The following is a 23,520-nucleotide window of genomic DNA, read 5'->3' on the forward strand; positions in this document are numbered from 1 at the left end:
AAGTATAAAGTCTGCTGCATTTTGTGATTTTTAAAAGCTTGAAATGGGTTAGAATCTGGTTATCTGAGAAACTGTCCCTTACCCTACCCTATATTCCACTGCAATACTAAAGGTCAGCTGGGTTGCTTTTGATATATGTGTGGGTCTGTTTAAGACCAGTAGCAGGGTTTTCTCAGTAGAGAAGCTTTCAGATCTCTCCCTCCTACCCCCACTGGATTATATCCTGGAGCTCAGATTGTGCAAAAGGTTAGGGTAAGATGAAAGGTATATTGTTTGGATTTGGTTTTTGGGTTTTTTTACATTTTGATTTTGTTTGGTATGCTTGGTTCCTATAACTTAGTTTTTATTGTATTCTTGGAGGTAACATTACTAATTTTATGCAAGCCATATGGACTGTCCTTTGGCTGCCACCCTGATGTGGTGGAGAAGCTTGCGTATACTTAAGACCCTAAGAATGATGCCGTCGGGAGTCCTGTGCTCCTGGTAGGGTCACCCATGGCAGTAAGGTTGAAGGTGAGGAACCAAAGTGCAGCCCAACACAACCCAGCATAAGACCTGAACAACAGAACAGGAGGATAAAGCGGGATCACCTCTTAATGGCTGCAAAGGTGGATGAACGCTGCAATGGAGAAGAAACCCCTGGTCATCTCGGACCTCCTTGCTGCAAGACACAGGTGCCTTTTCTGCCAAGATTTGTGTGGCTGTTTGTGTGCAATGGCTTCCCCACATTAAACTACACACACACACACACACACACAGGCTTCTTCCACAGGAAGAACTTTATCCCCTCCTCCATCCATAAAAGTCCTGTGGTGATGGGCGAGTGGCGATGGGACAGGTGAAGCGATCACGAGTCCCTACGCACAGACCCACATGCTGGTGGTAACTGCAAGATGGTTGTCATGTGCCCCTGGATTGGGATGGGGTGCATTTTTGGCAGCAGCAGTCATGACTGAGCAAACCTTTTTAGGAACCCCTCTGCTCACCTCATACGGAAGGGGCTAGAAAAGGTGCCCCAAACATAGGCTCCATCATACCTGACTGGATAACCACGTCCAGAGGTATCACTCCCAATGAGGTTGAAAAACAAAAATGTTTCTTGCAACTTGGAACGTCTGTACTCTCCTAGACAATTCAAAAAAGTGAAAGACCCAAACACAGAACAGCAATTGTCACCTGAGAACTCTCAAGTACAACACTGACATTGCTGCTTTCAGCAAGACAATAAGTGCAGATGAAGACCACTTTAGGGAAGGGGGTGGTGTTTACACTTTCTTCTGAAAAGGAAAACCAGCAAGTGACAGTCAAATACACCGTGTTGGCTTTGCAATCAAGAGCCTTCTAGTCACCCACCTAACTGAGCTCCCCATCTGCATCAATGAGTACCTTATAACCCTCTACATCCAATTGGTCAATAAATCATTTGACACCATCATCATTACACATGCACCAACACTTGATGCTGAAGAAGAGCAGAAAGAATCCTTCTACACCTTAATAAAAATTCTGGCATCTATTCAAAAAAAACAAATAAAATAATCCTCTCATGGGACTTCAACCCAGAAGTTGGCCAAGCTTCTAAAGTATGGATTAGCACCATTGGGAAGGAAGGAGTAGGCAAGACCAATTCCAGTGGCATCCTTTCACTTGGCAAATGTGAAAACAATCTTCAGACAAAGCAATAAGTACAAAACAACTTGGCAACACCCCCATTCAAAACAATGGCACCTCCTAAGACTATGTCATTGTAGGAACACGGGATCTAAAAAATGTCCAAATCACCCATGTCATGAGAGAAGCCAATGATTGCTGGACTGACCACCGCCCTGGTGAGGTCAGTCATTCATTCTGGTCTCCCGGGCTTGCTCCTGCCCTCAGTCATATTCATCAGGATTGCACCAAAACGTAGAAAGCAATCCAAATCACACAGATAGCAATACCACATCCAAAGACTTCAATCCTCAGTATCTTCACTATCTCTTGTGGAGGAAATATTCCCAGAGTTGCTTCAGATCATCATGTGGCACCACTGACATGTTTTTCACAGCCAGGGAGATCCAGGAAAAATGTTACCACCACCACCAGGTGTCAAGATCACCACCAGGTGCTATATATGGCCTTTATCGATCTGACCAAAATCTTACTGTCAACCGTGTAGCTCTGTGGAAAATCATGTCAAAGTTTGGTTGGCGAAGCAAATTTATCACCATCATAAAACTCCTCCATGACCAGATGACTGCCTCCTCCCTGTGCAGTGGCTCTACTTCTGAGCCCTTTGTCATCCGAACTGGCGTGAAACAAGGCTTGTGTACTGGCACCCACCCTTTTCTCAGGAGCTATGAAAACGTTAACCCAAGACTGTCGACCACATCCAATACAGGATGGACAGCAACCTTCAACCTGAACGTTGGTAAAGCAGAAGTTCTTCACCAGCCAGCTCCTGGTCAATCATCAGACCCAGCAAGGAAGATTTACAGTGATAGAGAAGAAATGGAAAACGTAGAATACTTTGCCTATCTTGCCAGCCATCTCTCACAGAGGGCAGACATAGATGTCAAGATTCAGCACAGAATCCGCTGTGCCAGCTTTGCCTTTGGCAGATTGTTTTGCCAAGTGTGCAACCATCAAGACATCAGAAAACACACAGACTTTGTTTATAAAGCAGTGGTAATTCCAACTCTTTTCTACAACTGAGAGACTTGGGTGACTGATAAAAAAACATCTGAAAAACCTGGAATGCCAGCACCAGCTCTTTCTTTGGAAGATCCTCAGCATACAGTGGGAGGATTGCCACACTAATGTCAGTGTCCTCACAGAGACCAACATCTTCAGTGTTGAGGTGCTGATTATCTAGCATAAGGTGGAGCGGGCACTGTGTGTGCATGCCTGATGAACGCTTACCAAAACAACTGTTGTATGCCCAACTCACCCAAGGAGAAAAGAAACAGGGAGGCCAAAACAAATACTTTAAAGACAAGTACCAGACAGGTAGCTGTGTTAGTCTGTATCCACAAAAACAACAAGGAGTCCGGTGGCACCTTAAAGAAGAAGTGGGGTTTTTTATCCATGAAAGCTTATGTCCAAATAAATCTGTTAGTCTGTTAATCTTTAGTCTTTAAACCATCAGAATCCTCATTATTTTAAAGACACTCTTAAGATAAACACCAAGATATATGTGGCATCGACACCACTCACTGGGAGACAATAGCCCAAGATAGGGATAACTGACTAAGATCTGTCAGAGTAAATGCCCACTTTTGAGGAAAATCGCCTTGCCCTGGTCACAGAAAAACACCAGAAAAGGACAGAACTGTCATGCAGCAATTGCAGCCCAACTCTGACTTCCAGCACCACCTGCATGCAACATCTTGCCAATGAGCCTGTGGCTCCAGGATCAGACTCCTCAGTCACAGAAGGACCCATAAAAAATAAAACCTGTGAAAGAGATCATCCTCGCCTGAGTGATCACCGCCACTGACTGGATAAACTTTTGTAAAACAGCATTCCTAATTGCTAAATCTGCAGGTACTATGGTAAATAGAATAAAGTAAATATAAACTAGATTGCAAAAGTCTTTTGAGTTTCCTCTACTAAACATATAATTGAAGGTTTACAACACAGCAGACAAAGTCTATGCACCATCTACAGAACCTCTCTGTCATTCATTCATGGAATGAGGGAAAGACATTATCCCCAACCCATGTAGAGTGTGTGTTGTATGGTATGATATGGAAGCATGGGCTGCCATTTGAAGTCAACTGTGGTCTCCCACCTGAGCAGGAAATAAATGGAAGTAACCAAGGGGTATATACAGGCACAAGACAAGATACTAGAGTTCTTCTGGGAAACGTTTATCCTGTCCTGAGGAATGGGGATAATTTGCCTTTTTCTTGTGGTAAATGACTATCTTCCTCCACTCTGAAAACAGAACTGTTGTGTTCTCATCCTGAATTAAAGGGACTATTTACTTTGTTTTTGCTCCTGACACCTTTGGGAGGAAATGACTGTCTATTTGCTAGACCTCTCTCAAGAGACCCCAGAACGTTAGATAACATCCGAGACTGGCTGTGCTTTTATTTTGGGGGAAAACTGAGCCTGAAAATCCATTAACAATACACATTTAGTATTTTATACTAAGGAAAAATAAATATTAGAGCAATTTAAGATGAATTTCTGAACTGTACTCATTGGACAGTACAGAAATCAATCACATCACACTACCTCCAGTGAAATGATTCAAATTTTATTTTATAAAACCCCTGACAAATGCTTAAGATATGTATATTGTATACTGTAAATACAAATCAAGTATTTAATATAGAATACATGTTATTCAGTGAAAATAACTACTGTGAAACTAACATCTTATTTTGTATTATGAATGAAAACAAATGTTATTCTAGAGCCTCCAGCTTTCTCAGATAATCCAAACAAAAAGGAATCCACTCATGCTTTAAATTATTTTCCCTGGAAGGACACCTTCACAATATTAAAATTATGCTTAATCTTTAGAGACACTTCTTAGAAGAAAAAGCAAAATAGAATGGTTACTTACCAGAGTCAGAGCCTTCCCCCCCCATCCCCAATATCAAAAAGGCTCTGACAATAAAATAGGTATGTTCCTTCAGTTTGTTGAAAGTTCTAACAAAATGACACTAGCTAAGTTCACTCTTATTTTTGACCTTGTGACCATAACCCCTCTTCGCTTTCTATGGTTCTTAATGTCTCCAGTCTGATACAAGCTTAAGGGTGAGGGAGCATTTTATATTGGAGAAGGCAAGTGGGTACGCTCATAATGATTACTCCTGGGGGAATTCTGCATAAAATATTTTAAAAAATTCTGCAAATTTTATTTGTCAAAACAATATAATCACACCAGTTTCAATTATTTTCGTATTTTATTTCAAAATACTTGCAGTATGTCTAACATCAAAAAAAAGTCCCCCAGAAGTAGAGATTAAAGAAACCCCTATGACAACCCCATTCCTGTTTCTCTATTATCCTTTTGTTGGATGCCTGAGTCTGAGTCACACATGACAACTGGGCACATCTTGGGGGAAAACTCTGCCCTTCCAGTCTTTTAGTCTAGTCTAGTTTTTTCACCTTGTTCCCATCAGATTACCGTATTTCAAGCTCCCAAGTAGAGGACACTGCCAAGCGGGTAGTGGGGGAGCTCAAGGGGTTATTTTGGGGGTACTGGAGGGGGCTGCATGGGCCCACCCAACCCAGACACCCACACCCACTCCCCCAGCTGCAGGGTGCTCCCTGGCCTAGATGTGGGGCACCCCTTCCCAGCCACAGGCTCCACTCAGCTTTGTTACTGTCCCACCGGGGGAGGTACTGTGGCCCTGCCTTTCCTCACTCTTTGTGAGAGCCAACGCAGCCGGGTCTCCCGGGCCTGCTCCTGCCCTCGGGCAGATAAGGATCAGGCCCGGCAGCCAAAGTGTGAAGAACTGCAGGGCCTCCAGCCCCACTGGGCTGGGCACTCCGCTCACTGTGGGTCTGCGCCCACAGGTCACCTCCCTCATTCAGTGCATGCTGGGAACTGCAGCCCACCCATGCTGGCACATTGCAAACTGAGTAGCTGGGTCCCCAGCGCCAAGTGGCCCCTAGTGACGGCCAGCATCTCTGCAGTGCCAATTCTGTGGAGAAAAAAAATTCTACACAGAAAGTTAATTCTGCGCAAATTCTGCATTGGGCAGTGGTACACAATTTCCTCCAGGAGCAAATGATTAAGCATTTACAGGAAAAGAGAAAAGGCTCCTACCATAGACAGTCATCTCCCCTGAGCTTAATTGATTTAGTTTTGATGAGACCCTGTATTTTATAAGCTGCTTTCTCTGTAGAGATTGAAGAAAGGGATGATCCTTCTCTATGGAACAAAACAAAAAAAACAAAACAAAAACCAGGGACTAATCCACTCAAGTAACGTACAAAGGGGCACAATAAGCCTTAAAAACGTAGAAAAATGTTCTGGAAGAGTTTGAGAGCCAATAAAGTCTGGAGCTCTGAATTGGTTGATGCTCAGAAGCCTAAGGCAATGTTGGAACAGAACAAATGAATCAAATTAAATAAAAGTTTAAAGTGATGAAAACCTGAATGGAATCCTGCCTCCCTCCCACCACAAAATAAAAGCCTGTAAGGTCAAGGAGCCTGAACTGTGGCTGAAGATGCAATGCACTTGACAAGAATTCCTTTGCTTATAATGATCAAGGAGGAACTGTCTGGAAGTTTCCATGGCCCGTGGTTAGGGACACCACGAATTGCACAACAGCCAGCATATATTTCTTGATCTGCTTGCTATCACTGCTACCTTATGGATCAAAAAATTTAAGAGCTAGGAGAGCATTTCCATTTCACGATACAGAGCAGAGACTCATAAGCGAGAATCTGTATCCTATAAGGATGATAAGACTTTCAAGCCCTCACAAAACTCTAGAACCTGACGACACAGCAAGGTCTAGGTCTCTCAATCCTGAGGTTTCCAGTTGTGGCTAAATCATCTGGATCATCCTAAACTCAAGCACAGGCAGCAGTCTTGATATCCAAAGCTTGAGAAGGCAGCATGAGACCACAGAGAAGGTTTAGGTGCTAAATGGAAAGGCTCTGGAGAGATGGCAGCAGACAGAAGAGGAGAAGCAGCTCCAGAGAGCTAAGAAAGAAGGCTGTGTAGAACAGAATTAAACGGTCTGCTCCAAAAGCTGCTATGAACACTGCTACGCAACCAGAGTGCTTGTGGGGGGAGAGCTCTAGCGAGGACTAGCTCAAATACCCGAACAGGGAAAGGCTGCCCACCCAGCCTACTGAATGCTCCAACAGAAATTCTTTTCCTCACTCTCCATAAACCTGCACACATGGAAGCAAAGCTACTATATTCATGCCAGTGGAAAAGACCACAGCTAGTAATTTGGGGCTCCCACTCTTCACAACCAGGCAGACAGATCCACAGAATCAGATCAGGAATTAAGAAAAGACAGAACACTAAGATCTGGGAAAGGAGAATTAGATGGAGTAGCAGCTGCCAACAAGAAATCACAAGTCCCTCAGAGCTAAAGCTGGCAGCCGAAGCCAAGAGAGACAAAGCTGCACCCCGTTTCCTCAGAGGAGGACCAACATGGAACACAGTCAGTGTCTACAATTATTAGTTAAATTGGAGAAGATGGGGATCAATATGAACATCAGAAGGTGGATAAGGAATTGGTTAAAGGGGAGACTGCAACGGGTCCTACTGAAAGGCGAACTGTCAGGTTGGAGGGAGGTTACCAGTGGAGTTCCTCAGGGATCGGTTTTGGGACCAATCTTATTTAATCTTTTTGTTACTGACCTTGGCACAAAAAGTGGGAGTGTGCTAATAAAGTTTGCAGATGATACAAAGCTGGGAGGTATTGCCAATTCGGAGAAGGATCGGGATATTATACAGGAGGATCTGGATGACCTTGTAAACTGGAGTAATAGTAATAGGATGAAATTTAATAGTGAGAAGTGTAAGGTTATGCATTTAGGGATTAATAACAAGAATTTTAGTTATAAGTTGGGGACGCATCAATTAGAAGTAACGGAAGAGGAGAAGGACCTTGGAGTATTGGTTGATCATAGGATGACTATGAGCTGCCAATGTGATATGGCTGTGAAAAAAGCTAATGCGGTTTTGGGATGCATCAGGAGAGGCATTTCCAGTAGGGATAAGGAGGTTTTGGTACCGTTATACAAGGCACTGGTGAGACCTCACCTAGAATACTGTGTGCAGTTCTGGTCTCCCATGTTTAAAAAGGATGAATTCAAACTGGAGCAGGTACAGAGAAGGGCTACTAGGATGATCCGAGGAATGGAAAACTTGTCTTATGAAAGGAGACTTAAGGAGCTGGGCTTGTTTAGCCTAACTAAAAGAAGGTTGAGGGGAGATATGATTGCTCTCTATAAATATATCAGAGGGATAAATATAGGAGAGGGAGAGGAATTATTTCAGCTCAGCACCAATGTGGACACAAGAACAAATGGGTATAAACTGGCCACCAGGAAGTTTAGACTTGAAATCAGACGAAGGTTTTTAACCATCAGAGGAGTGAAGTTTTGGAATAACCTTCCAAGGGAAGCAGTGGGGGCCAAAGATCTATCTGGTTTTAAGATTCTACTCGATAAGTTTATGGAGGAGATGGTATGATGGGATAATGGGATTTTGGTAAGTAACTGATCTTTAAATATTCAGGGTAAATAGGCCAAATCCCCTGAGATGGGATATTAGATGGATGGGATCTGAGTTACTATAGAAAATTCTTTCCTGGGTATCTGGCTGGTGAATCTTGCCCATATGCTCAGGGTTTAGCTGATTGCCATATTTGGGGTCGGGAAGGAATTTTCCTCCAGGGCAGATTGGAGAGGCCCTGGAGGTTTTTCGCCTTCCTCTGTAGCATGGTGCATGGTTGACTGGAGGGAGGCTTCTCTGCTCCTTGAAGTTTTGAACCATGATTTGAGGACTTCAATAGCTCAGACATGGGTGAGGTTTTTCATAGGAGTGGTGGGTGACATTCTGTGGCCTGCGCTGTGCAGGAGGTCGGACTAGATGATCAGAGTGGTCCCTTCTGACCTTAGTATCTATGAATCTATGAATCTACAATCAGGCAGGCAGGCTACAGGGCATACTCCCTGCAGATCTCACCCCAGAAGATTCACATAGGTAGTGCACATAATAGGGCTAGTGAGCCCCTTTGTCCCAACTTCTGCTTTTTTTCTTGTCTTCAGGCCTAGGGGAAGAGAGAATTAGAAGCTGGAAAGATGAGACATGGATTCCATGTATCCAACAAGAAAAGGCATAGAAAACTGGATAGAGAACATGGAGACAGTGACTCAGTTCTTTTCTTCCTTACTATGGCTTATGATGCCAAGAAGCATCTTGTTGTAAGGACCATTTTCTCTTTGCAGGACAGCGATGTCTGAAACACTTAATTTGGGAGGTTTCTAATATGCTATATAATTAATATTTATCAGGTTTATGCTTGAACAAAAACACTAATGATGCTTTCTTCAATGCAAGAGTCAAAACATTAATTTCAACCGTTTTTTGAAACACACATTAGTTAGGTGGTATAGTGCACATACTTATGTATTTACAACACTTATCATAGAGAGAAACACATACTAAACATACCATAGTAGAAGCTGAATGAGTTAACCATGAAGCTGCTTATACATATACAGAGTGATGAGCTGCCAAAATCTTAACAACCAGTTCCCTCCTCACCCCACGAGGGGGTCATGGCCTACCCCCGCCCCCCAGGACTCCTGCCTCATCCAGCCCCCTGCGTTCCTTAATGTTCCCCCTGCCATCTACCCCGGTCCCCTGACTGCCCCCAGAACTGGGCAGGAGGGTCTCGTGGGCCACCATAGTGGGTACTCACCCCACCCCTAAGAGCCAGAGGGACCTGCCGGGGGCGAGGTGGGGAGTCCCGGCAGTGCTTACCTTGGGCAGCTCCCAGGAAGCATCCGGCAGGTTCCTCTGGCTCCTAGGGGCGGGGCAGAGCAGCATAGCTGGGGGGGAACGGGGGAGTGGCTGCTCCCCCCACTGATGACATCAAAAGTGGCGCCTTAGGCACTGACTCCCTGGGTGCTCCGGGGCTGGAGCACCCACAGGGAAAATTTGGTGGGTGCAGAGCCCCCACAGGCAGCTCCCCAGCCCGCGCCTGGCTCCAGTTTGCCTCCGCCGCCTCTCCTGAACACGCCGCCCTACTCTGCTTTTCTGCCCCTTCTCCCGCCCCCCCGGCTTCCTGCGAATCAGCTGTTCAGTGGGAAGCCGGGGAGGGCTGAGAAGCAGGCTGCAGCTTCCCACTCAGGCCAAGGGTGGCGGAGGTGAGCTGGGGTGGGGAGCGGTTCCCCTGTGCACCCCCCCAGATACCTGCTGCAGCACAGGAGGCCCGCCTTGTGCCCCCCCACCCCAGCTCACCTCCACTCCGCCTCCACGGGCCTGAGCACGAAGCCGCCACTTGCTTCTCAGCCCTCCCAGGCTTCCCGCGCGAACAGCTGATTCGCAGGAAGCTGTGGGGGTGGAGAAGTGGGGCGGTGCGTTCAGGGGAGGAGGAGGAGGCAGAGCAAAGGGGAGCTGGGGCCAGGAGCGGGGCAGGGAGCTGCCAGTGGAAGCTCTACACCTACCAAATTTTCCCTGTGGGTGCTCCAGCCCCGGAGCACCCACGGAGTCGGTGCATAAGGCACCACTTTTGGCCGGTTGTTAAATTTAGAAGCCCTTTTAGAACCGGTTGTCCCACAAGGGCTAAAAGGGCTTCCTAATTTAACAACCGGCTCCAGCTCATCACTGCATACATACAAATCAGACCTTATGCCCACAACTAGTTCATATTACTACTTAAATAATCTAGTACTGACTTTGTAATCTGTGCTACGTGTTAACAGTTCCTTGATTTCGCACTGACCAACATAGCAGCTACTTATAAGGGAAATGTTCTTATAGTGCACAAGAAAATATTTGTGGTTACACAAAACTAAGTACAGCAGCTACTAGGTTCTATATCGGGATGACCTCAAAGAGATAATGAATGCACATTTATTCAACAAAAAATGATATAAGCTGTATTTTTGTTAGATATGTGACATCCTATGCATCTTTCAAGGAAGCAATCTACAGATTAAAAGTAACAGGCTACTGCTTCATACAACTTCAGATGCAGTAATTGCCACACAAGAGGCTTCAAGTCATTTTATTGCGTTTTAAGATGCCAGATTTGGGGAAAACAAAAAACAAATCAAATCTAATATTACCAGGTGTCAAGGTTCCTTCCCCACTCTGAACTCTAGGGTACATGAAAGACCCCCAAGCTCATTTTTACCAGCCTAGGTTAAAAGCTTCCCCAAGGTACAAACTTTGCCTTGTCCTCTAACAGTATACTGCCACCACCAAGCGTTTTAAACAAAGACCAGGGAAAGAGACCACTTGGAGACTTCTTTCCCCAAAATATCCCCCCAAGCCCTACACCCCCTTTCCTGGAGAAGGCTTGATAATAATCCTCACCAATTTGTACAGGTGAGCACAGACCCAAACCCTTGGATCTTAAGAACAATGAAAAAGCAATCAGGTTCTTAAAAGAAGAATTTTAATTAAAGAAAAGGTAAAAGAATCACCTCTGTAAAATCAGGATGCAAAATACTTTACAGGGTATTCAGATTCAAAACACAGAGGATGACCCTCTGGGTAAAACCTTCAAGTTACAGAAAACAGAAATAAACCTCCCTTTTAACACAGGGAAAATTCACATAAAACAAAAGATAAACTAATCCGCCTTGCCTGGCTTACCTATACTGACTGGTTGCAATATTGGAGACTTGGATTAGGATGGGTTGGAGAAGATGGATTTATGTCTGGCCTCTCTCAGTCCCAAGAGAGAACAAACACATAAACAAAAGCCTTGCCCCCCAGCAAGATCTGAAAGTATCTTGTTCCCTCATTGGTCCTTTGGGTCAGGTGCCAGCCAGGTTAGCTGAACTTCTGAACCCTTTACAGGTAACAAGATGTTGCCTCTGGCCTGGAGGGATTTTATAGCACTGTATACAGAAAGGTGGTTACCCTTCCCTTTATATTTATGACACCAGGCTATTTCATTGAATAGTTTTATGCCAACGTGCTAAATGGAAAAGAACAAAAAAAAGTCAGAAATAGTTATTCTACAGTGAAGGTGGCATAAAATGAAAGACCCAGTTTTGCTTTTTTACTTTTAGAGGTCGCATGGCTCCGCAGAACTTTGTCCAGCAGCTTTTCTCAATAAATTCCAGATGTCTCTCTCTCCTTCGAAGTGTCCTTAGCCTCTCTTCAAGTTGCTGTAGGTTCCGTCTGTCCCTTGTTGGTAAAGGCCGACCATCTTTGCACTGCTAATCAAAATGGAGGTGTGAAAATAATGTAACAGTTTGTGAAAAACGTATGAAAGAAGAATAAAATTTAACATCTGTATAACAGGCTCTGGCAGCTCTATGAAGTCAGAATTGCATACAATACTGTAAATCCAGTTTGTAAGAGACTAATTTCATTTTAGCCCTTGGGAAGCCGGGGAGGGCTGAGAAGCAGGCTGCAGCTTCCCACTCAGGCCAAGGGTGGCGGAGGTGAGCTGGGGTGGGGAGCGGTTCCCCTGTGCACCCCCCCCAGATACCTGCTGCAGCACAGGAGGCCCGCCTTGTGCCCCCCCGCCCTTGGGAGGCAGGGGGAGCTACCTGGGAGGGCTGAGAAGCAAGTGGCGGCTTCGTGCTCAGGCCCGTGGAGGCGGAGTGGAGATGAGCTGGGGCGGGGGGGGGGCAACGGAAATGGAAACGTTTGAAATGTAGGTAACAAACACCAAACCTTTGATTTAATCCTTAGTATGTGTTGTTCTGCATCTTCAATATCTTCAGTGTTCTCCAAACGTTCATAAGTAGGACTTCTAGTTCCTTTTATCAAGTTTAGAGGCAAAGCAGACATACCATAAGCCTAAAACAAAAAAACAAAAACAAAACAAAAATACATTAAAAATCTTTGCTATAGAAACAGATTTTTACCATCTCACAGCCATTCTATGTGTCACATCCATAAGGAGTCTCCATGTCCTCCTATTCCTCACTGTTCATTTATTGTTTCCAGTGGAATTCAGTAAGTTAGGTATTATATAAACAACAGAATGTAGGTGCCAATCTAGGGGGTTCTGGACTGCTACTATTCAAGGAAAGCGTCAGAACTACTGTACAATTATGCTACTCATTTAGACCAGTGCTGAATGATAATCTTGGTGGTGGTTGCCCATTTCTGTTACTTGTAAAAGTGAAAACCTGAAATAAAGGCAGAGAATCCAGAAATCTGATGTACTGGTACTCATGTCTTGGAGAGAAAAAAAAAAATCACTATTTAAATAAATAATTAATGTAAATGCCATCTGTTAAGTGTGCAGACAACGTTAGTTGCTTATTTCAAAAGACTGAAAAATAAATGGTATCCGATTTTACACTTAAGTCTTATTATGTCTAGATAAACCCTATATATTTCATACCATCTTCTAATTTCCAGAGAAAAGAAGCGGCACACATCGTTTTCCCATTTAACATATGAGAAAGTTGTATTCTTATGCATATTTTCTTTCCGTCAGATAATTGACCAGTATGTAGTTGAGGCTAAAAGAGCCAATAAGGAATGACAGAATGGCTGTCATTTGTACATATGAAAGCTACCTCAAATTATCAAAGCAAAGTTTATTAATTTTTTTAGAGATATTCAGCGGAGATTTTCAATGCAATCCAGGTGATTTAGCTACTACCTTATTTTTGAGGGAAGCTGTGTGGCTGAATCTTCTGGGGTAGAATTTTAACTAAGGCTCAGAACCTGTGCACTAGCTAGTCTTAAGGTGGCTAGTTTTCTAGAGTTCTTTGGAACATACTACAATGAAGTGCGGTAGGAGGGAACATTTTGCACATTAGGGCTATGACTACACTTACGGCTGCATGTAGAGTACGGCACTACATGTGTACCTACATATGATAGTGAAAGGCAGGCTGCGTCCACACTTCTCACTAAGATGTGTAGCTACATGCAGTAAAAGTCCCCAGCAGTGGGACACTACACTGCTTAAAAACAGCAGTGTAGATGTGCAAAGCACTGCTTGGGCAGAGAGTTGTGTAGGGTATAAATGTGTAGGGTTGCCAACTTTCTAATGGTACAAAACCAAACACCCCTGCCCTGCCCTTTCCCAGAGGCCCCACCCCCCCTTCTCTGAGGCCCTGCCCCCACTTGCTCCATCCCCCCTTCCCTCCAGGCTGGGGCAGAGGGAAGGAGTGCAGGGGGGTATGGGCTCTGGGGTGGGGTCAGAAATGAGAGGTTTACAGTGCAGGAGGGGACTGCAGACTGGGGCAGGAGGTTGGGGTGTAGGAGCAGGTTTGGGGTCCCAGCAGTGCTTACTGTGGCTCGCAGGAAGTGGCTGCCAGGTTCCTGAGGTCCCTAGGTGCATGGGTGGCCAGGGAGTCTCCACATGCAGCACGCCCATCCACAGGCACCATCCCTTTGGCTCCCATTGGCCACAGTTCCTGGCCAATGGGAGCTGTGGAGCCTGCCTTAGCTCTGGGCCCCGCTGCGCCGCTGACCGGACTTTTAACAGCTCAGTCGGCACCACTAGGGGCCCTTTCCACTGGGCAGTCCAGTCGAAAACCGAAACCTGGCAACCCTATAAATGTGGGGGTTCAGATAATACTACTCACCTAAGCCAGGCATCACCAGCTACACTATTTATAGCTTTCAGAGTAGCAGCCGTGTTAGTCTGTATTCTCAAAAAGAAAAGGAGTACTTGTGGCACCTTAGAGACTAACAAATTTATTAGAGCATAAGCTTTCGATGAAGTGAGCTGTAGCTCACGAAAGCTTATGCTCTAATAAATTTGTTAGTCTCTAAGGTGCCACAAGTACTCCTTTACTATTTATAGCAGTTCTAGGCAGGCATGCAGTTCCTCTACTCTGCACACTGCTGTAAGTGTAAATGTACTCTAGGAGGCAAGATTTGAACATACAAAAGTACACAGGTTGGCATAAGTAGAGGCAGAAAGACAAGATTGCTGAGACAGGCAAATCAGGAGAGATCCCTGCAGGCTTTCAAGCAAGCCAATTTTAAAAGCTATTCTTTATGTGGTTAACTTGTATTACGTACATTGTATCTTCTTCTCAGAGAGCCAGAAGGTTAGCAATATTTCCAGTTCTTGTGCTTGCATGGACGCAACACTGTTCATTTGGTTTTGGTAAGAACTGCGAAACTTAAAACTTCTCAACTTTCACTGAGTATGCTGGGAAAATAGACAAATTTAGAGGATGCAACACTAACTTCAAAAAATCTGAACAAAAAGGAACCTAATTTCATAAGAAGGTGAACAAGACTTAGAATAATTTGTTCTCAGAGCATCTTATTAGCACTGCACACTTAGACCGTGTTAAGGCTAATTTCCTTGAGAATTAACATGCCACATAGGCCTCAGGGAGCCAGACAGTGACTTCTGTACTGAGTGACATGCTGCTACAAAATTCTAAATAAAATGATTTGTTTAAAGGCAAAGTGAGTAAATCCAGTAATGTCCTTAAGCATAGCAAATACATTTCTCTAAGTCTTTATTAGAATAATGTTAATCAGCCTAATCTATTTAACAATTCTAGCATTAGAATGTTTTGTTTGCTTGCATTCATATAACCTGTAGGCAGCGGCACCTAACAAAAAGTGATTCCTGGAGACCAGAGCAGGCTTTATGAGTGATCTGCTCAGAATCTAAAAAGAATTGCATCACAGCTGATAAACATCTTCACCTCCCTCCACATGGCATCCCCACAAGGAGGACTTATTAAGCAAAACCATCTGCAGTAGCACCTTTTGACTATTTCCAATACTGCTACAAATGTCAACAAATCATCATCACTGAATTCTGACTGCAGAGACACCCACACCACTTTCTTTACCTCTAAAGGAAAAAATCTAATACGCAATTTCAGTCTTTACATTCAAATTTTATACTACAGAAGCTATTCTTTAGGGACAGAAGTCTCTGACACCAAAAAAATAGACAAAGGAAGGATTTCGTGCTCTCCAATCATCCTCGGAAATTTTATTAGCTGAAACCCAGCTAATACGAATACTGCATTTCCACAGGCCTCAATCACATGAAATTCTGCCTGCTACAAAATTTAGCTCTGGACTCAAAAAAGCTTTCACCATACTTATAAGATGCATTTTTGAGATGTTCCACCTCCCCCCCCCCCCCAATATGTAGCTAGATCCTTCCATTACATGGAATTTGGTGTCCCATCCTAGGGGTAACTAAATCTACCACTGCAATTAACTATAAAACTGTCTCTACTACGCACATGACAGAAGATGCATTCATCACTGGAAGCTGGGTATGGCGTTTCAGATCAAGAGACTCTCACAGAAAAGCAATTTACAAGTAACAGAATAATTTTCCTCCCACTACAATCTGAGATTAACAGGCTCTGTAGAGAAACAGTTTTGCTCAGGACCGGCATTTAAAAACCATGGAGTAGTAAACAGTCTCTCCTCAAATCACTGAATTAAGAAATGGACATGCAAAAGCAATATACAAGTTGCTCATGTCTACTTACTAATGTATGGAAAACCCTGTAAGGACATGAACAAGGGACTGCCTTGTAGATCTAAGGATAATTTCCTTTCTGCACAGAAGACAATAAGCATATTCAAACTGACTGACTAGTTATTCGTAAGGGATAAGGGACCCCTTTTATGACTAATACTAGTTCTGATCCATTTTGTTAAGGGGTTGTGGAATATAAAATTTAAACGTTCTGGAGTCCTTCAATGAAAATAAATAACATGAAGACCCTAACTCCTAAGATCTATGGAGATACCATTAGAACTTGAAAATAGTATCTAAGAAAGGTTTTTTGACAGGGACAGCAGAAAGGAAGATGAATGCTTTCTTTCTTCTGGACCTGAAAATCATGAGTCAATTCTAATTTTCTTCTTGAAGCAATATAAAAATGATAGAGAATGCAAATCAAATCTTGTTCTTTTTTTAGTTTCTCCACTCAACTTATCTATATGCATTCACCCCATACTTGCTTTATTGGTTCTAGAATATTAAAAAAAGTTATTTTATGATGCTAAGGAACTCTTTAGGAAATTAGAAAGAAACAAGAATATTCCACCTTTATCTGAAAGTTAAAAAAAAGGGCAAAAAAATCAGAACGGTCAATGGCTGCATATAAGCCAACTGAGACATTTACAGTTATCCTAGTAACCACAGCTCTCTTCTAATTCTGTGAATACTTTAACCATACCTATTAAAGGAGCACTGCAAGACACGTCTACAATTTCAGAACAGCGCAAAAAATCCTGCAGTATATGAGAATGAGTTAGTATCCATGCTATATTTCTGCAAATAAATAGAACATCCTGAGTCATCCAGATGTTAAACCAATACGTTCTTTAGTATAGATCAGAGTCTAATGTTTTCGGACAAGACTAAACTTTACTTTAGGTTTATAGATATTAAAAATATTCAGATATTTTGTAACATCTTACCATCAGTGAGAAGTGAGTTTTATTTTGTAAACATTTTTCCAGTTTAATTCTCACTCTTGAACATTTCTGCTATAAAGTTTAGAACATGGGAGTGCTTCGCAAAATGCCTCAAGCAAATGGTTAAAAAAAAGTCTGAAAGCAGAAATATATCCTGGTAGTATTTAAAAGAAAAGTAAGCTTGCTATAAAGTAAAAGGACATTTAGTAAGAAATAAGAATCTTTAAAAATTCCCTATAATTGCTACAAAAATGTGATGTACATTGGTGAAATGGCCAACATTTAGCAATAGGCAAGACATAATGGCATCTCAGATACTGCGATATCCCTCTATTGTGGAAAAGTAAATAAATGTATCTTGTACACCACTGTATGGTAACCAATGGTAAATGATGGGTATATGGCAACTATCACCAAATGTGAAGAAATACACCTAAACCAGCCATAAATGACATTTCATTTTTCCCTACGCCAATGCCACTCCCCTTCTTTGGTGACCTGTAATAAGTTTGTAGGTCCACGGCACAGACACCACAAGTGAAGTTATTAAAATCATCATAAATGTTATTCTGCATCATATGGTATACAAAGACTATTACTGAATTCTCATGCCTCTGAATGACAACTAAATTATACAACATTTTATAGTAATCTTCAATAATAGGTGAATGATTCCAATATACATCTGCCTCAATAACCTCTATGGCAAGCCATGCTGTAACAATTCTTAACACCCTAAAGATCTTTACGCTCTGAGAATCTCTGCAGTGATAAGCCCTGCAGTTCACATACCTTGTCTGAAAGTTCATTTTGTTACCTCTATTTCCAACTATAATGTCACAGTTCAGGGTTCTTTATTAATGATCACTGGATTCCCCCCCCCGCCCATATAAACTCTTGACATAATCAAATTCAGTGTCAATTAAAATATAAGGTATATTAGATAAAATTGAGATAATACAATAAAAAATATAAATGCTAGTGTTCCCCCAACTAAGAATGTCTCTCCCCAAGATCTGTAAAACATTCAATATACATGCATCACTAACTTCATCAGCCATATACCTTACAGTAACACGTGACCTCCCTTACCCACAAATCCTTTTGTTCCTTTCTTTTTCTTGTCCTGACTTAGCTCGTAAGCTTTCCAGAGTAAGGAGGTTTCTTTTTAGTGTCTACCACTGAGAACAAAATGTTTATCTACAATCATCAGACAATGCTCTCAGAGAAAACAGGAAATAACGGAGGTCTCATACCAATGTGTGACAGGTGACAATAAAAGTTTACTTTTAATGGCAACTCATTAAAAACCTATAAAGCATCACATACAATTCTGTACAAAAGAAAAAAAACAGACATGCTTCTGGACAATATTGCAAAAAATATTGTTAAGCAGACAAGAATCAAAGCTTATTGATGCTAACAAATTGTATAATTCATGGAGGTTCTTTTGTCTGGCTTGTGACGGGTTGGATCACAGAAACCCCCTTGGGGACTACCACCTGATGTGCCAAGACTACTTCTGCTCCTGCTTTCCTGCCCTGGCAGCTTACGACTTCAGTGTCCTGCCTGGTTTGAGCCAGACCTGCTAGCCTGCTGCAAACCCAGACCCAGGTCTGAACCACCTCCCTTAACCCCAAGTAAATCCGTTTTACACAGGGTAAACTCAAATTGTTCGCCCTCTAATACTGACAGAGAGATATACACAGCTGTTTGCCTCCCCCCCGCCAAGTATTAATGCATACTCTGGGTCAAGTAAAAAGTGATTTTATTAAATACAGAAAGTAGGATTTAAGTGATTCCAAGTAGTGACAGACAGAAGAAAGTGAATTACCAAGCAAAAAATACAATAAAAACACCCAAGTCTAAGTCTAGTACGGTAATAAAACTGAATACAGATAAAACCTCACCCTCAGAGATGCTTCAGTAAAGTTTCTTTCACAGACTGGATGCCTTCCTAGTCTGGGCACAATCCTTTCCACTGGTACAGCCCTTGTTCCAGCTCAAGTGGTAGCTAGGAGATTTCTCATGATGGCTGCCTCTCTTTGTGCTGTTCCACCCACTTATACATCTTTTGTATAAGGCAGAAATCCTTTGTCCCTCTGGGTTCTCACCCCTCTTCTCAATGGAAAAGCACCAGGTTAAAACATGTTCAGTTCAGGTGACGTGATCACATGTCACTGTAAGACTTCATTACCCACTTGCCAACTCACAGGTATGCAGAAAGACTTACAAGTAAAACAGAAAAGGAGCACTTGTGGCACCTTAGCAACTAATTGTCCTGGTTAATGGGAGCCATTAAGATTCCAAACCACCATTAATGGCTCAAACTTTGCATAACTACAACAGGACCTCAGCATTATACTTCATATTTCTAGTTTCAGATACAAGAGGGATACATTTATACGAATAGGATGACCACACTCAGTAGATTATAAGCTTTGTAATACCTTACAAGAGACCTTTTGCATGAAGCATATTCCAGTTCCATTATATTCACACTCATTAGCATATTTTTATAAAATTATATTGAGTGCAACGTCACATGGCTCCTCACTCCAAAGCAGCGATCACATCTAGGTTTTGTCCCTTTTGCCAGTATTGTCCTTTTCTTTGCCATTGAGGTGCCAACTCAGTGTGCCAGATCTAAGGGACAGAAAAACACTCTGCCCTCTGTAAACCACAACTGTCTTTTCTAGGCTGGTTTTCAACTCAACAACATTTCCGTATTGCATTGTCCCATACCAGCTTCCTTCTCCCAACCCATACGGATACCATAAATAAATCCCTCCTTCTTACTTTGAAGCTCACATTTTGAGATAACATTTTGTTTCACCTGAATACCCACAACTCATACGTAGAGGGTCTCCCGTAGATTGTATGAATAAGTGTTCCTCAGTGAACCACTGAGATGAACAGTAGAGCCAAAGACATAAGTTTCAGAAGTGAACAGGTATACACATTTATGTGCAATGCCAGCTCCTCTGGGAACCAAGTCCTTTGGGTCTGCATCTTGCCTAGGTGTGCCACCCAGCCAAGTCATAGGCATCTGAAATCAGGGAGACCGAGTGTGTGGATTGTCAAACAGTACTCTGTCCAAGACTGTGCTTGGGTCGGTCCACCACCGCAGAGAGGTAAGTACCCTCGGCGGAATCATGACGACCGTGTCCAGGTGATCTCTGGATAGGGAATAGACTGTCATAAGCCACTGCTGGAGGGGACGCAGCCTGAGCCTTGCATGGCAGAGTAGCCGAAGGCAGACCTGGGCCATGGTGAGAGGGAACGCCGAGAGTCCGGTGATAAAATCCACCATCTTCCGGAACCGGTCTTGTGGCAGCAAAGCTCTGGTACAGGTGGAGTCAAGTACGGCTCCAATTAATTCTATCCTCTGCACCAGAACGAATGTTTTTTTCTCGCTTATCAATGGGCCCAGGGCGTGGCACGGGGCTTGCAGTACTGTGACATCAGACTGGATCTTGGCCCTGGGACCTGGAGTGGCCCTTGACCAGCCAGTCATTGAGATACAGATAAATCTGAATACCTTGATGTCTCAGGTAAGCCGCCACCCCAGACATACACTGGGTAAACACCCTCAGTGCAGCTGCCAGCCCAAACAGGAGCACTGCCAACTGGTAGTGAGCAGAGCCTATTGTGAAATGGAGAAGTCTTCATAATATCACTATGTGGAAATATGTGTCCTTCAAATTGATGGCAGCATAACCATCTCCTGGATCTAAGGAGGGGGATGATGGAGGCCAGGAAGCCTATGCGGAACTTCAACTTCTTGAGATATCTGTTGAGGTCTTGCCAGTCCAGGATTGGTCTTAGCCCCCCCTTTGGAATCGGAAAGTAACAGGAGAAAAACCCTTTGCCCCGTGGTGTAGAGGGACTTCCTCCACAGCTCCCACCTGCAGAAGGCCTGCACCTCCTGCCAAAGCAGGTTTTCATGAGAAGGGTCGCTGAAGAGGGACAGGGAGGGAGAGATAGAAGTAAACTGGAGGACATAACCCTGAGCCACAGTACTGAGGACCGATGGGTCTGTAGTTAGAGGTCCAGGCAGGGAGAAAAGGTGACAGGTGGTTGGAGAAACAGTGGGAAGCATGATCCAGGATACAGGCTGGAAGGTGGCCCTCTGGTGCACCCTCAAAACGCCCACTTTGAACTCTGCTGAGTGCGGGTAGAACTGGACCGTGCTGAGGTCAAGGGCTGCTGGCTCTGATGGCACTTGTAGCTCTTGACCTTTTCATGGAAGGGCTCTGACCTGGGCTGATTGCAAAACCTCTGTGGCTGTTGTGGCTTAAAGTGCTTCCTAGACGGGCCGGAGGTATATTGGCCAAGAGTCTGCAAGGTAACCCAGGAGTCCCTCAAACTATGCAGTTTGGTATCTGTTTGCTCCGTGAACAGGACTCATCCATTGAATGTGAGGTCCTGGCTGGACTGCTGAACCTCCGTGGAGAGACCAGAGTACCGCAACTAGCCCACTCTCCGCATCGAAATGGCCGAGGCCATGGTCCAAGCCATGGAATCCGCAGCATCTGAAGCTGCCTGGAGGACCACTCTAGCTACCGCTTTGTCCTAGTCAAGGATCGCCTGGAATTCTCTCCTGGGAATCCTCAGGCAGCGAGTCTGAAAACTTAGCCAGAGACTTCCAGATGTTGAAATCATATTAGCCAAGCAGGGCCTAAAGATTGGCCACTCGCAGCGGTAGTTCGAAGATGAATAAATTTTCCTCCCAAATAAATTGAGCCTCCAAGTCTTTATTTTTGGGAGTTGCTCCCATTTGGCCCAGTCTTTCCCACTCATTGATGGCCGACACCACCAAAGAGTTCGGGGCAGGATGTGCATATAAGCATTCGCACCCTTTCACAGGCAAATAATATTTGCGCTTTGCCTGCTTAGAAATGGGGGGAGGGTTAAGGAGGAAGAGGCTTGCCACAGTGATTTTGGCTACCTCTTCATGCACCAGCAATGCTACCCTAGCTGGGGTTGCTGAGCTGAGTACATCAAAAAGGGAGTCCAAGGGCTCCTCCAGCCCCTCGGCTTCCAGCCCCAAGTTTGAGGTGACCCTCTTTAAAAGTTCCTGGTGGGCCTTAGTGTCGTCTTATGGGACCACACCTCGGGCCCCAGTAATGGCCTCATCTAGTGATGAGAAGGAGGAAGCAGATGCAGGTGGTTCTGTCACCCGAGACCTTTTCCACAGGACCCTCTGTTAAGGTCGTGCTGACCAGAGGGGGTCTTTTGCATGATCACATCTGTGTCCAAATGTGGGCAGGAGGCCATGGCAGACCGCTTGCTCAAGGTCCTCTGGGCTGGCCCATGTCCCTATGACAGCTGGAAAAACCCCCAGGTATTCCAGGGATGCTGGAGTTGGACTACTGGCCCTAGGGCCATGGTACCGGTGGCGGCGCTGGTACTTCCGACGACCGATCCTGTCCCACTGATAGGGACTCCTGGTCTGCGTCTGAGCACGACGAGGAAGGGCTGCGTATGGGAGATGAAGACGGTGCCAAGTCCGATGAATAACCTCGGTCCCTTCGGTGCCTGCTCCAGAGCTCTGACTGGGACCTGCACTAGGGCACCAACCCTCCGTGTCGAGATCCCAATGACCAGTTTCAGCGTTCGGTGATGCTGATATAGTGATTGATGCCTAATGCTCTCTGACCAGCATCAGTTCACACAAATGGGAGCAGGAGTGAGAACATCACCAAGCAAGGGAACATCGTTGCTGTTGTGGCAATCTGAACCAGCACACTGATTATTGGTACGGGGCTCCCGGGACTGTCTGCTTCCTGCACAGGATCGGTGATGAGCACTTGGGGAATGGCTATGGAGTTCTCGTTGCCAGGGTTTGGATGCACCTCAGCAGGCTTGCACCATGGCACTGGTGACCTGCGCCTTCAGCCTGATGAGTAGTGCCCTGAGTCTGAGGAATGACGCCGGGGACTTTGCTGAGCAGGCCATCCCATGTCCCAAGCATGGTGCCTCAGGATGGGTAAGCACTGGTGGGACGTTCCCTGAGGCAAGCAGCAGTACCGCACTACCAGGGACCGTTGGAAAGTTCCCAAGGCAGGCTAACCCTGGACTGGGGTGCTGCCGTAACCGGTGTGGGTGGCACCGGTGGAGAAAATGTCCTGCGGCTCCTGCAGGACTTCTGGGGTTGATGGCACTGTCAGGTGCCAGACTCCCAAGATGCTGTCCAGGGTAGCAGTTGGGTCCGGGGGTGGGTTGACCCGCTCAGCAGGAGCTGGGCCCCGACTCCTGCACGGAGATAACAGGCAGCACCTTACAGGTCTTTGCTCCTCTCCAGGCCTTTCTTTGCTTTACAGCCGGAGCTGGGGAAGGGGACCACCACCGGCTCCGTATTCAGACCAGCAGAGCACTCCACATTGAGGGCACAATGCTAGGAGCAGATTCTGACTAGGGAAGTTCTGGTGTCAGTGCAGACTTGATAAATAGTGCTCGGGGACTAATGTCCC

At 44.6% G+C, this 23,520-nt stretch overlaps 1 protein-coding gene across 7 annotated transcripts in view; it reads right to left on the minus strand.

Annotated features, from left to right (window-relative positions):
• The window catches only part of LMBRD1 (LMBR1 domain containing 1), a 237,907-nt gene that overhangs the window by 87,166 nt on the left and 127,221 nt on the right, over positions 1-23,520 (minus strand). For 5 of the 7 annotated variants that reach the window (XM_043510437.1, XM_043510436.1, XM_043510438.1 and 2 more), the window contains exons 8-9: positions 12,335-12,460; positions 11,716-11,868 (exon numbers count right to left, since the gene is read on the minus strand). The exons of the other annotated variants lie outside the window; for them this stretch is intronic. In XM_043510437.1, the coding sequence (XP_043366372.1) occupies positions 11,716-11,868; positions 12,335-12,460 (279 nt within the window). The remainder of the gene's footprint in view (positions 1-11,715; positions 11,869-12,334; positions 12,461-23,520) is intronic. 7 annotated transcript variants of the gene reach the window in all.

This window comes from Dermochelys coriacea, chromosome 3 (assembly GCF_009764565.3).
Source record: "Dermochelys coriacea isolate rDerCor1 chromosome 3, rDerCor1.pri.v4, whole genome shotgun sequence".
Classification (NCBI taxonomy): domain Eukaryota; kingdom Metazoa; phylum Chordata; order Testudines; family Dermochelyidae; genus Dermochelys; species Dermochelys coriacea.